This window comes from Sciurus carolinensis, chromosome 5 (assembly GCF_902686445.1).
Source record: "Sciurus carolinensis chromosome 5, mSciCar1.2, whole genome shotgun sequence".
Lineage (NCBI taxonomy): Eukaryota > Metazoa > Chordata > Mammalia > Rodentia > Sciuridae > Sciurus > Sciurus carolinensis.
In genome coordinates this window covers 165,749,023-165,763,664 of record NC_062217.1, presented here as the reverse complement: position 1 = coordinate 165,763,664, position 14,642 = coordinate 165,749,023, and the positions used below count along the sequence as shown (strand labels likewise).

General features: G+C 36.1%; 1 protein-coding gene across 5 annotated transcripts in view; it reads right to left on the bottom strand.

Moving 5' to 3' along the window:
- Nucleotides 1-14,642, bottom strand: part of Inpp5f (inositol polyphosphate-5-phosphatase F) — an 82,280-nt gene that overhangs the window by 32,233 nt on the left and 35,405 nt on the right. For 4 of the 5 annotated variants that reach the window (XR_007108655.1, XM_047551913.1, XM_047551910.1 and 1 more), the window contains exons 3-6: nt 7,343-7,479; nt 1,267-1,395; nt 800-967; nt 628-684 (exon numbers count right to left, since the gene is read on the bottom strand). Coding sequence is in view for 4 of the 5 variants with exons in the window: in XM_047551913.1 (XP_047407869.1) it covers nt 628-684; nt 800-967; nt 1,267-1,395; nt 7,343-7,479 (491 nt within the window). In the remaining variant the exon portion in view is untranslated. Of the gene's footprint in view, nt 1-627; nt 685-799; nt 968-1,266; nt 1,396-7,342; nt 7,480-7,859; nt 7,948-14,642 lie in introns of those variants that run through there. The other variant, XM_047551912.1, reaches the window with a different exon arrangement.

The window sequence follows — 14,642 nt, the reverse complement described above, 5'->3', positions numbered from 1 at the left end:
CAGAAAGAAGGAAAATTTCTGGAGGTTAAGAAAAAGATAATATATGATCCCTATTTGGCTATTTGCCTGCTTTGTTAAGTATCCAAAACAGTAAGTGGCAATAGCAAAGCTTTAATAAATATTTGGTGAATAAACTATCTCTGGATGGTCATAATTCTCCAACATACCTAAAAGAGTGAAGGAAGAAATTGATTATCAAGCCAGAAAGAACCTCTAATGAGATGTAATTATCTCATCATGTTCTGTGTCTTCCCTGAATCAAATACCGGTAGTATTAAAATGGCCTTAGGAATTTAACTATTCCAATTCCCAGATGAGAAAAGAGAGGGTAAGAAAAGGAAATAAGTGGTATCACTACAGGAAACAGGGGCTTCAACATCTGAATAGGTACAAACAAAATACCTCTTCACAGGAACTCTTAGGACATTAGTTTCACAGCCTTGTATTAAAATTATCTTATGGGAACCTAGGCAATGGAACTGTAAACTGTCTTAAAGGAATGCCTTGATTTTTCCTGATTCCTTTCCATAGGGGAAAACACAGTGAGATTTAAAAATCCATCCAAATGCAATTAAAAAACATTCGCTAACAACTGTAACTTAGGATACTTAAGAAACAACTACTCACACCAATCTCAGTAAGATCTTGTATCATATATTTATTCCAAAAAAATCGGTCATCAACCTAGAAAAGACAGAGGAACAGCAGTTCAAAAACACATTATTTCAGTTTTTCTATAAAAGACAAAAGGGTCGGCAATTGTTCCAGAGGACAAACCCTGCTTCTATCTGACTTGTACCTTTTGCCAGAGAGGACGACTGTCCTTCTTCCCAGTGCTCTGCCTCTGCACCGAATTGGTCAGGTCATAAGTCAAGCTATAATAAAAGGATTCTGAGTCCATAAACATCTTCAGCAACTCCTCAAGTAATCTTCTCTCCAACTTCTCCTTTTCTTTACTTTCCTTAACCTGTAAGAAGTTAACCTACTATTACTACAGAAATTAAATGTAAACTATATGAGTAAGGCTGGGAGTACAGCTCAGTGACCGTGTACAAGGCCAAGTTCAATCCCCAGTACCAAACAACAAATAAAAGTAAAGTATGTGGTTAATGCAAGACTTCCAAGTTAGAATAATCCCAAGAACAGGAGAAGACACTGCTTCAATAGAACAAATAGTATGAAAATAAATTTACTGGCAGGAATATTACCCCTCAATTAATTAATTAATCAAAGATGAATCAAAACTCATATCTACTAAACTCTTACTTTCTTTTTATTAGGAGCAGATACATTGGATTTAATATGTGTAAAGGTCTTCAGTAGAAACTTTGAGTCATCAGGAGATGGTATAATCTTCTCTGGTTTGTTAATCCCAAAATGATGCTTCTTACAGAGCTAAACAGGAAGAGAAAGATGATTCATTACTAATTAATAACTGCTTGATAAATGTGTCTAAAAGTGTAGAATTGAATGCTACTGATCATGCATGTGGGTTAATAGTACATCTCAAGAGTTACTGAAACAACCAAGTAGACCAAGTAGATAGAAAATAATTGTTTCAATGATTAGAAAACACAGTAGAGATAAATCACAAAGAAAACAGAGAAGGATATATTTAGGATTTAGAGGCCAAAAATTCAGGTTAGGACCATAATTACAATAAATTCTTATCTAATATAATTGCAGAATAAAATGTGCTGGTTGAGGTTAGTAACACTTTGACAATTGACATCTAAGAATAAAAATTTTGCTAAATACACATTTGCTATGCTTCAGGGTCATTACCAGAATCTGTCCTAATAGCCCCTTTCCTAACACCCATCAACATGTTCACATGTACCAGAATCTCTTTTAGATCCATTTCAGAGCCCTGAATACACTCATTGAGTTAGCAGAGTACAGTGTCCTGTCACTGGATTGTAAGGGCTCTAGGCTGACTCTAAACTGCACTGGCAGTGAGATGACAACCTCCTCAACTCTGAAAAAGGATAAATGTCCTCTCTCTCAGAATGTGTCACTAATAACCACTTCCCGTTGTCTCATCTTTTGGTCCCCATGGTGCCAATCTCTCTGGATTCTCCCCTAGCTCTGACTGCTCGTGCTCAGACACCTTTGTTGGTGTTGGGGTGTGTGTGTGTGTGTGTGTGTGTGTGTGTGTGTGTGTTCCCAATGTTCTATCCTCAGCTCTTTTCTACTTTTTCATGCTGTCTAGAAAGTGTCACCCTCTTTCCACATCTTAAATATCACTATGTTGAATGTTACTCTTTCACTCTGAGCTCAAAATCCTTATAATAACATGCTCCCCTCACTGAGGGACTAGATACTAGTCCCTAAACCTGATCAACATCTGTTTCCCAGATCTTATTCCTTCTCTGATATGCCTAAACCACCCAGTGGATCACTCAAGCAACAAAACTCTGAGTCATCTTCCATTATTCTCCTTCCTAAAATCTCTGCTATCAGCCTCACCACTTCACGCCCATTGCTAATAGATACTTAATCTTTTGCCCTGGCTGGTATTTCTCAGTGGAAGCAGCCAACAGGAGATTCTTTTTTTTTTTACCCTTGGTGGTGCTAGGGATCGAACCCAGGGTCTTGTGCATCCTAGGCAAGCACTCTACCAATTGAGCTATATCCCTAGCCGCCTGCCCCTCCGCCCCAGGAGATTCTTGATGAAGAATTTTCGTACTTGGTATAGACAATCTAACAGCTGCTTTCATGAGCTGAGGAGCAACACCTGAGCTCGTGGTCTTTCAGTACACTTAGCTACAGCTCCAGGCTCCCAGCTCCCCTCTCTTATGAAGCCCTATTTGTTCTCTTATCATGCACAACCAATTTCCACCTGCTACTGCCTGCTCTGGATCCAGCCTTGAAAGCCTATGACTTGAGTTTGATCTACTACTCCATTTATGGTCCATGAAGATCCTCCTCCTAAGCCTAGCAATGTTGTTTTTGTTTTTATTTCTTTTATCTACTCTTATCCAGGACTTGTAACAAAGTTGATATAGGCCCATCACCCTTTAACTTCCTTTTCCACGACTCCAAAATCCAAAAAATAACTCTGAAACCTGAAAGTTTATTTTAAGTTTATTAAAACTCACTTAACAGGGCTGGGGTTTTAGCTCAGTGGTAGAGTGCTTGCCTCACACATGTGAGGCACTGTGTTCAATTCTCAGCACCACATATAAATAAATGAATAAAATAAGGCCCATCAGAACTTAAAAAAATGTATTAAAAAAACTCACTTAACAGCAAAACATGCCCTGAACTGACATGAACATGAGGATACTGATGATCATCACTTACCACCTTACTATGAATATTCATATGATTCTCTAAGAAATATCAATGTGTTATACTGTAGGATAATGCTCCACACCCACTGGGTATGTGGATAATGCATGGAATGACCTTCTGAAAACACCAAAAAAAGAAAAGAAAAGAAAGAAAAGTTGAATTCTAAAATAAATATGGCACCAAAAGGTTCTGATAAGGACTACAGATCTGTATAATAAAGCAAAAACTAAATCACCTTAACCAGGAGTCTTTCTCTATCTCTTAAAACTGATTTTTCTAAGTAGAAATTCAAAATACAAACATTTTCAATGACTACTTTAGAATCTCCTGTATAGTTACTTTTAGAAAATAAAGTATAGACCATAATGTTCTGAAAAGGGTAGTCTGTCCTGCTAAAAAACCGGGATGATAAGTTTACTTCTCAGGAGCCCTTCCAGTCATAGAATGATTTGTTTAGACATAGCCCTCAGAATCACAACACACAGCACCGGCAGCAGGATCACCTTCCAGAGGCCTAGCCAGCTCCGTGCAGCATGTGGTTAGGTCCTCATCACAACTTTGGTAACACCTGTTCTCAAAAAGAAACCCACCACCATAGGCTTCACGTTACAATCTCCTAGTTTTTCTATTACTCTTGTAACTTATATTTCACAATCAGGATTTAAGGGCTGATATTGCTGTTGTTACTTAAGAAAATAAAAATAAAAGATTTTACTTTAAAATTTAGTATCTACAGTCACCTGGAAATAAAATTTTAAACCAAAGTCTGATGAGAAACGAAATACAAAAAGATATATTTATCTATTAAGAGGCAATAGATACAGCAAACAAGACATGAAGACACGGAACATAAGACTATAAAATTTTAAAAGGATATATTTTCAAAGAAACAACATAAATTATTTCATTCTCCTTCATTTGAGTCCTACAGATTCTTTATACCCTTAAATAGATTTTTTTTTTTTTTAACTTGGTACACTGCTTTGCAAAACATTCTGGTAGTTCTTAAAAAATGAAAACACAGTTATCATATGACCCAGTAATTTCCTTCCTAGGTACCTACCTATCCAAGAAAAATGGAAACAAATGTCCACCAAAAACTTGCATGCAAAATTGTTCATAGCTGCATTATTCAAGACAGTTAAATAGTGGAATATGTCCTTCAACTGATTATGAATTTTTAAAAAGATGTAGTTTACTCATACAATGGAATATTATTTGGCAATAAAAGGGAATAAAGTAATGATGTGCTACAACATGCATGAACTTGAAAACATTAGGCTGAGTAAAGAAATCAGTCATAAAAGGTCACATACTATATAATTCCATTTATATGGGATGTCCAGAATAGACAAATTTATAGAGACAGAAAAGAGATTAATAGTCACCTAGGAATTTGGGAGCTTGGAATCTAGGGGGAAATGAGGAATGACTGCCGTGAGTACAAAGGTTTCTTTGGGGAATGATAACAAAATGTTCTAAAATTGATTGTGGTGATGGTCACACAATTCTGTGCATATTCTAAAAAACACTGAATTATATACTCTAAATGGGTGAATTATAGTACGTGAATTTTTTTTTAAACTGGCAATCAATCATATACCTTGGGTAAAAAGGCAACTGAAGCAGAAAACTAGAAATTCTATTAATACCGGACTCTGAAATAAAATTGTTTCTGCTCCAATTACAGAAGACAGACCAGGCTTTAGCAAATTTGAGAATGCTGCTCACACTAAAGAGCCTGAGGGCACTGTTGGAAAGAATGAAAGCAGCAGACCACTCAAAGTGATACACAGATATCCAAATTAGAAAGACATGCTACACGAAGAAGACACAGAACTAGTTTTGTTTAACAAGTTTTTTACATGCATAAGTATGTATGTTCATGACAAATGAGTTCAGTAGAAAAAATATATAAAAATGTAAAACATAAAACTTATTATGAAAATTTTGAAAATAGTATTTGTACTCCCAAGAGCATGAGGTAAATGGAAACAACCATTAAAACTCACAGGAGTTTTAATTAGAATATTAACAAGAATTATTTTTAAGTGGTGATTTTTTTTTCTTCTTTACAATTTACTGTTTAATCAAGTTATTAACACATACCAAATGAGGACACTGGAAAAAAATGATTAAGCTTCTAAAATAGAGTATTATAGAAACTGAAATGGGTACCAAAGATTTAAATTAACATGTTCGAAGATTAGCAGGAAATTTGTGATTTTTTTTTCCAGGTACCGAGGACTGAATTCAGGGGCACCCCACCACTGAGCCACATCCCCAGCCCTATTTTGTATTTTATTTAGAGACAGGGTATCACTGAGTTGCTTAGCACCTTGCTTTTGCTGAGGCTGGCTTTGACCTAGAAATTCTCCTGCCCCAGCCTTCCAAGCTGCTGGGATTACAGGTATACACCACCACACCTGGCAAAATGTGTGCTTTTTAACATAGCTCGTTCTTTGCCCTTCTTGCTGTTCACTGTTGAAAGCTCTTTTACCACAAAACAGGATTAAAAGGAGAGGGGAGAAGAGGCAGAAGTGCAAATATCAAAAATTATCATCTCTTGAGAGACAGATGTACCAAACTATTCACCACGACAGATTCTGAAAATACTTTATGGTTATTGTCATGGATAATTAGCAAGAGTCATTACATTAATCCAATTCCTAACATGAACCAAAATCTTTGATGACCTTAATGAGTAGTATACTTCACAGTCTGACAGCTGTAAAAACACTCAACTATCACATAGGGGAAAACCCCATTTCCATTTTTATTAAAGATAATCTCTTTCCCTTAGATTATCAAGAAAAGTGTGAATAAAGAAATCCATACAACTTTCATAATATTACATTGTGTTTAAAAATTCCATGTAAAAATTATTTCCTAACATTTTTTCTTTACCCCATCTATATCAGACAGATACTAGTTTCAAAAATGTTACAGACTGGTGGTCATGAGGAATCTGAAAACCTCCCTGAAGAGTCCAACAAGGGTCCAATCTTCTCTGGATGAGGTGCACTACAGGGCTGGGAGTGCCAAATATGTAAACTGACGACCCTGGCAAATGGACAAGATTCTGGGTGAGAAGTTCCCTCCTCCAAATCTGACTACCAGAGACTCCTGGCTTAATATTCAAGCCTAAGTGCCAAGGGCTTTATTATCTTTTACCTGTTGTTCAGGTAACTGGAAGGCAGCTCAGCAGAGGGATACAGAACCAGACCACCAGAGTACCAGATCCAGACCCCACCATGCACCTGTCACATGACTTAACCTTTGCCAGACTTCCTTTCATTATCTGTAACAATGCCCACCATATGATGGGGTGGTCCTAGGGACTGAATGTAATAATCCAAGTAACACACAAAGCTTGCCCAGCACATCACACAGTAATAAAATAGGCTCTGCCCAAGTGATGACAATTCCTACACGTCAAATTCCCACACCAATAGCAGACATTATATAAATGCTATTGGAAGAAGCACCTTGTGGCAAAAAACAGATGCTGTGAAATCTATTATTCTGGCCTTAAGTCTCTCTACTTATGGGCTTGGTTTCTTCCAAGTGGTTTTCTGTCTTTTGCAATTTGCTTAGAAATTTTTCATGAAATATAAATAAAATTTTTAAAAAAGAAATACAAGTGAAAGAAGAGAAAGTAAAAGTTAAATCTCCCATTCTTGACTTCTCTCCCCCAAAATCAGGAAATTTTTAAACTGTATTGTGCAAAGCACCAGGCCTCCCTAGAAGTAGAAAGCAGCTTCTTCAGAGAGGTCAAGTGGGCACGTCCCCCAATGATCTCCAACCCCAAACACCACCCTCAACTAAAGGGGTCCAGTTTGCACGTGTCTTACATACTGGATTTCACAGTTTCCAAAGTAAGGGTTCTAATACTAAAACGCACTTTGAAAAACAGAGGATTAAACTATTTTAAAGATATTATCCAGCTCTTAAAATGTATGTTCCTCATCTATTGAACCAAATCCTCATATTTCCTACTTCATTTCATTAGATTCCCATAAAATTTCCCTTGATTTCACCTTACCTCTAGCTCCAGATCCTGAGGTTCCATTTCTGAAAGTGACAGTACAGCAATTTTGGTAACTTTACAGACTTCATGGTCTCCTGGGAGTTTGCCCACCAGTGCTTTCTGCCGAATTAGAATAAGCCACCATGGGAGATCTGAAAGAGAAAAATCCTATTAATGTCTGGTATTTACTGAGTGCTACTGTCCTGGCAAATTGAAGGTGAATGACCTAACAATAACAAAAAATGTATCAGATATGACTTTTTAAAGTAAAACACAACAAAGATACAAAAATGGCCCTTAAACATGAAAAGATGTTAAATCTCACACCAAAATGTAAATTAGAACAACACTGTGAAATCATTCTCACTCATTGGCTCAGGGATAATTAAATGTTGTGACAAGACATTTGCTGGTAAGGCTATGGGGAACCCAGCGCTCTCTCTCATACAACAGTGCCGATGGGAATACCAACAGACACAACTCTTCTGAAGGGAAATTTAGCAATACCTAATGACACAATATGTGCACTTACCTTTTAACCCAGCAATCCCACTCTTGGGAATTTACCCTGAAGATACACCTCAACAACAAAAGTATACACTCTCCAGCCTATTCATTGCAGCAGTCTGTAATTGCAAAATACAGTATAGGAACAACCTAAGTGCCCAGACACAAGAGAGTGGTTGAATAAACTATGGCACATCCATACAATCAAGTACTATGCAGCTATAAATAGGCCATTTTGCTATTTGTTATTATTAAACATTAACTGAGGACCTATGGTGTGCTGGGAAATTCATCAGACATGGATCAAAGTTACCAGCACCTAAGGCATAATAAACCAAACACAAAATAAAGTTCATGATTCATAATAAACAGTTGAATGTCAATAAATTTTTTTTGCAACTGAATATCAAATGTTCTATGAACTGATAAGGAACGATTCTTGAAGGTATTATTAGGTGCATACATCTGGATATATTGTTAATATATGTAATGTGACTGTTATGGTTTATATATGAGGTAGCCTTCAAAAGCTCACATGTGAAACAATGTAAGAATTTTCAGAGATAAAATGATTAGATGAGAGATATAACCTAAACAATGGATTAATCCACTGATATGGATTAACTGGATGGTAACTATAGGGAAGTAGGGTGTAGAGGAAGTAGGTCACTGGGGGTATGACTTGGGATTTATATTTTCTCTGGTGAGCAGAGCTGTTCTACTTCCTGGTTGCCATATTTTGAGCTGTTTTCCTCCGCTATGTCCTTCTGCCATGATGTGCTACCTCGTCTTGGGTCCAGAGCTATGGAGTCAGCCAACCATGGACTGAACCTCTGAAGCCTCCTCTACATTGTTCTTGTCAGGTCTTTTGATCACAGCAATGAAAAAGCTAACTTAAAAAATGGCTATACAGTCAGGTTCTACACAAAGAGTTTCAGTCTATGACAATGGTCCCATAACGGAGCTGAAAATTCTTATTACCTAGTCATGTCATAATGTTATAGCTCAACATGTAGTAACATGTTTGTAGTGATGCTGGTGTAAAAAACCTACTATGCTGCTAGTCACATAAAAATATAGTACATACACAGCTAGGTGCGGTGGTACAGGCCTATTAATTCCAGCTATTTGGGAGGCTAAGACGGGAGAAATATATGTTCAAGGATGGACTTTGTAACTTAGTAAGATCCTGCCTTAAAATTTAAAAAAAAAAAAAAAAAAAGGAAGGAAGAAGGGTTGGGGATATAGCTCAGTGGACAAACTATCTCTGGGTTTAATCCAGTAACAGAAAAAAAGTTTATATGGATCAAGTGCAATTATGCACAGTAATAATACTTGATAATGATAAATGGACTATGTTACTAGTTTATGTACATACTATGCTATAAATCTTATCATTATCTGTTTGATTTTGTTTTGTTTTGGTTTTGGTTTTTTGGCAGTGCTAGTGATTGCACTCAGTGCCCTGTGCATGCTAGGCAAGCAAGCATAAGAAACTCTGGAAAGGTTCACTAATAATAAAGTTTATATATTAATAAACATTATTATTATGCATAAAAATCTCCATTTCTGCATAAAAAGGTTACCACAAAATTCTGCACCTAACATCCTGGACACCTTTCCACCACAGTACTTAGAGAGGGTCTTCATTCAGTTTTTAAAAATATCTGCATAATATTTTATTGTACAAAAGTACCATAATTTATTTAGCCTTTTTTTCAACTTGTAGAATTTTAGGTCACTTCCAATTTTATACTATTATAAATAATGCTACTGGGGAAAACTTGGTGCATATGTATTAATTCTTGAAATGTATCATATGAGTGAAAAGATATAGCTATCTGGAGTATTGTTCAAAGCAATAGTCAAATTATCCTAATGAAATGAAAAGGGAAATAATACATTAAACACTGAGTTGTTTTCAGGCAAATTAATTCACTTTAGAAAAGCAAACAAGAATAAATCCTCATGGGAAACAACAGTAATCTCTAGTCTGGGAATTATTTTGCTTTAGGTGAATAAAACACATCACCACTACCACCAAGACTGAGAAGTCCAGCAGAAATGTGCCTGTTAAGTTACAGAATTAATTGATCCAAATATATTTTTTAGACTTTGAGTTTTTAAAACAAGACAAATATGAAAGTACAGCACCACTACTGTTTAGCATCCCAGTATACGTCAGGCAAAATTTTATGATAAAAGTTTAAAAAGCACCAAATCTATTGTATCAATTTACATTACCCACCATGAAAAGAAACTTGGTTATGCTTAAGTTGCTATGTTGAGATTGGGATACACAGTTTTACAAAGAATCAATTTAGCAAGGTCTGGGGGCATAAAGACATTTTTTCAACATTTTAACATATAAAATGGGAGGGAGTCAATTTATAACACTGCTCCACTAGGAAAAGAAAGACAAGGAAATCTGACTTCCCTAGCAAGATAAGGAAACTGATTAGGAAGCAGACATCTTTTTTTCAATATAATTTTTAGTTCTTGATGGACTTCATATTCTTTATTTATATGCTGTGCTGAGAATCAAACCCAGTGCCTCACACATGCTAAGCAAGCGCTCTACCACTGAGCCACAATACCAGCCCAAAAGCACATTCATTGAAAAACATGACCAGTAGGGCAAGCTAAAACAATAGCTCTAGAAGAGATTCAACTGCTTGCTCTATGCAACAAGTGACTCACTTAAAGGGAATGAGCAACCTTAGGATAAAAATTTTGATTTTGTTCTAGTCAGGTCCCAAAGAAACAAACCAACAGAATATTTGTAGATATATATAAGAAGAGATACAGGAATTGCTCAAGAGATTACAGGAGCAAAGAAGTCCTTCAATGTATCATGTGCAAACTGGAAAACCAGTAAGACTGGTGGTATAACTCAGTCTCGTTCCCAGGAAGTCAACATATAAGTCCCAAGTCCAATTCCAAAGACTGAAGAACCAGGATAGATGAAAGGTCTGAGAATCAGGAGTTCCCATGAACAAGAGTAGATGGATGTCCTGTCTCAAAGAAAGAGAGAATTCACCCTTCTCCTATCTTTTTGTCCTATTCCAGCCCTCAATGGATTGGATGATGCCTACCTACATTGGTGAGGGTAGAGCTATACTCAGTCTACCAATTCAAATACCAGTCTCTCGTGGAAACACTCAGCAGACACACCAGAAAGAATGTTTTAATGTCTGGGAATCCTTTCCAAGTTGACACATAAAATTAACCCATCATATCTCCCTACTCATGACCTCACCTCTAGGAAGTACTGCATCTACATATTTCTAGATGAGGTTATTCATCCTATTGACATACAGAAAAGATAATGTATTTATTCAACAAGGTATCTCCAGCAATCATTTTGATTAAATGTTAATGATACAGGCAATATATAAATACATTCCACTTTTTAAAGGTTTTAAACATTACTGATAAAACTAAATTCCCTTTGGCCACTATCCCTGACTCTATAGAAATTCTTTAATCTAATCCAGATCCAACTGTATTAATTCTCTCATATAAGCAGAAGAGCAGAGACGGAGAGTAAATGGTTACCATTCTTGGCATTAGTCCTTTTAATTTTCCTTGAGAGTTAAAATGACTTATAACCATTACTTATTGTATAGGTTGTATTTTCACTGCCCTTTTGGAAACTTTCTAATTTCTCTCTCTACAAACTTTCACATTATAAACAAAGGTAAAAATAAAAAGAGAAGGTGTGTTTGCTAATGATTGTCACATTTACCTACTTGATGTGGCCCAGTACTGCAGGCTAGATTCCTGAGGCCAATGAGTTACCACTCCTAGACCATCAAGTAAGTACTCAACTTCCTCAACACTCACACAGTTGTGTGATTATCATGGCCAGCACAGGAGAATTTATAAGAACAGGAGAATTTACAATTATAATGACATGCCAATAAAGACTAACCCAAAGACAAGGTAGACCTTGGCTACTCCAAGTCTTTTTGCAACAAAACACTCAAATATGATTTAATAAATAAATAAAATTTATTTATTTAAAAGATAATAATTATTCAAATAAGATTTAGTTTGTTGCTCTTGCTTTTCTCTCCCGACTTGCTTTCTTTCTCCTCCTCACCTTCCACTCTCTCTAGTGCACCCCCTTTCTCTTCCTTTCTCTTTTCCTCTCATTTTCTCTCTTACCCTGCAGGGAGACACTCTGTTTGCTTAATTAAAAAAAAAAAAAAAAAAAAAAAAAAAAAGATTTAGCTTGTTTAAGGGCTTCTGAAGCTTATGCCTTAAAGAGCCACAGAAGTATCTCTGCATTTGCACCAAGTGCTGGTAAGAAAGAGATTATACTCTGCTCACCTTCCTTCTTTTGTTAAGTTGTCAGTAAGAACACCTCATGTTTCTCTGTCATTTCAAACTGATATCTAAACTAAAAAATGTAAACCAAATGACTCACTGTTCTTATAGATTTTGAGGTTATGCTTAGATGCATATAATTTTTCTTTTTCTTTTTTCAATGCTAAGGATCAAATCTAGAGCTCTACCACTCACTCCAACATGAGCTAAATCCCCAACCCAGCTGTAAAATTTGTTAGATCATTCTAATGACTTGAACATTGTTATTTTTTTAAACAATTAGTTTTTTTTTTTAAATATACATATTTTAGTTGTTGGTGGACACATACTTTTATTTTATTTTATGTGGGGCTGAGGATCAAACCCAGGGCCTCACACATGCCAGGCAAGTGCTCTACCACAACCTCAGCACCTGAACATTGTTATTTTTCAAATGTCTCTATATATGCTTTTCGCATTATAGTCTACTTTGATATTAGCAAAGCTGCATCATTTTCACTAGGTTAATGTTTGCAAAGAATTTTTTAATTTTTTACTTTCAACTTTTCTATATTTATATACCATATAAAGTGTCTTGAAAGCAGGATGTAGGTCGATTTTGCTCTTTCATATGAAAATCTTTGAGTTTTATATATGATGTCATTACCAATGTTTAAGAATCATTCTTCCATTTTAACTATTTTTCCCACTCATTCCATATATACCTTTCTTGACTTCTTTTAAGTATTTAATATAATTATTCCATATCTCCACTTTATTAGGCTTTTATATCTTTTATTACTCTGTTAGTAGTTAACTGTAGGAGATGAACCCCAACTTACACAAGTCTAATGTAAATTAGTATTTTTTACCAGTTCCTAGACAGTGAAAGGATCTTAGAATACTACCTCTTTTAACTCTAATGTTGTTATTGTTGTGTATTTTAATTCTACATTAAATTTAACACTGTATGGATCCAAATTCATTTACATTTACCACCTTACTTCCCCTTTCCATTAATCTTCATCCCTCCTACATCCCCACACTACTTGAAGAACTCTAGTAATTTTTTCTTTTTTTGAGTGGAGAGACACTGGTAACAATTCTCTCAGTTGTTACCTGGTTCAAAATGTCTTTAATTTTTGAAGACAGATATTCTAAACAGGTAATCTGAAGATATCATTTGTTTTCTTCTTGGTTTCCATTGTTTCTCTCAAGGCTTATTATACACCTTTAATATCTGTTTTTTTCTTTGGCTGCTTTGGGATATCCTATTTGTCTTAATTTTCATCCATTTTAATATGAGGCACCTAAGTGTAGTTTTCTTTATATTTTCCCCTTGGGATCAAAGGCCTTGAATCTGTGGCACTGTCCAACCAATTAGTTGATTTTTGGAAAATTCTTGGCCATATCTCATCATACATTCTAGTTCATTGCTGAGCTATACCTCTGGGCTATGGATGTAGGTCTAAGTGGGCCACTTGCCAAGTATGTGGGAGGTTCTGGGTTCAATCAATCCACAGCACCACCAGGAAAAAAAAATTTTTTTTTTAGTTTTTTTTTTTTTTGTTCGTTTTAAATTTTTTTGTAATTTTAGATGGGCAGAATGCCTTTATTTTATTTGTTTATTTTATGCAGTGCTAAGGACCAAACCCAGTACCTCACCCGTGCTAGGCAAGCATGCTACCACTGAGCTACAGCCCCAGCCCGATTGTGCTTCTTGACCTCATTTTAAAAATATGCGAAGTAGTCAGGCACAGTGGTACATGCCTGTAACCCCAGCAGCTTGGGAGGCTGAGACAGAAGAATCAAAAGTTTGAGGCCTGCCTCAGCAACTCAGCGAGACCCTAAACAATTTAGTGAGAATCTGCCTCAAAATAAAAAATAAATAAAATTTAAAAAGGGTTGGGGATGTAGCTCAGTGGTAAAGCATCCCTGGGTTAAAGTCCCAGGACCCCTCCCCCACAGAAAAAAGAATTGGATATTTAGCCGAACCTTTGTTTTTCTGGTTTTTGTTTCGTTTCTTGTTTTGATAGTACTGGAAATGACAAGGATGCTTTACCACTATATCCCCAGTCCTTTTTATTTGAGACAGGGTACCACTAAGTTGCCTTGGCTGGTCTCAAACTTGTGATCCACCTGCCTCAGTCTCCCAAGTCACTGGGATTACAGGCATGCACTCCTGTACCCAGCAGCTAAAGTTATTTCTAAACAAAATGTAATGGCTTTGCTCCTCCAGACTGCTTAAGAAAAATTTAAGCAGACAGACATGACTTAAAGACAGAATTGTTAAGGAAAAAAAAAAAAAAAAGAAGAAGTCAACTTAATGATTTGAAAAAATTTCAGCCTATCCATATCGTCCAAATGAGAAAATACTAATGGAATCAGTATTGCTGTGAACGACAGACTTAATCAGTCACCCTAGCAAGAAAACTGCCAGTTTGAGCTTAAGGGGAAGGAGTTGAAAAGGAAGAAAGGATTACTGTCAGACCTTTTA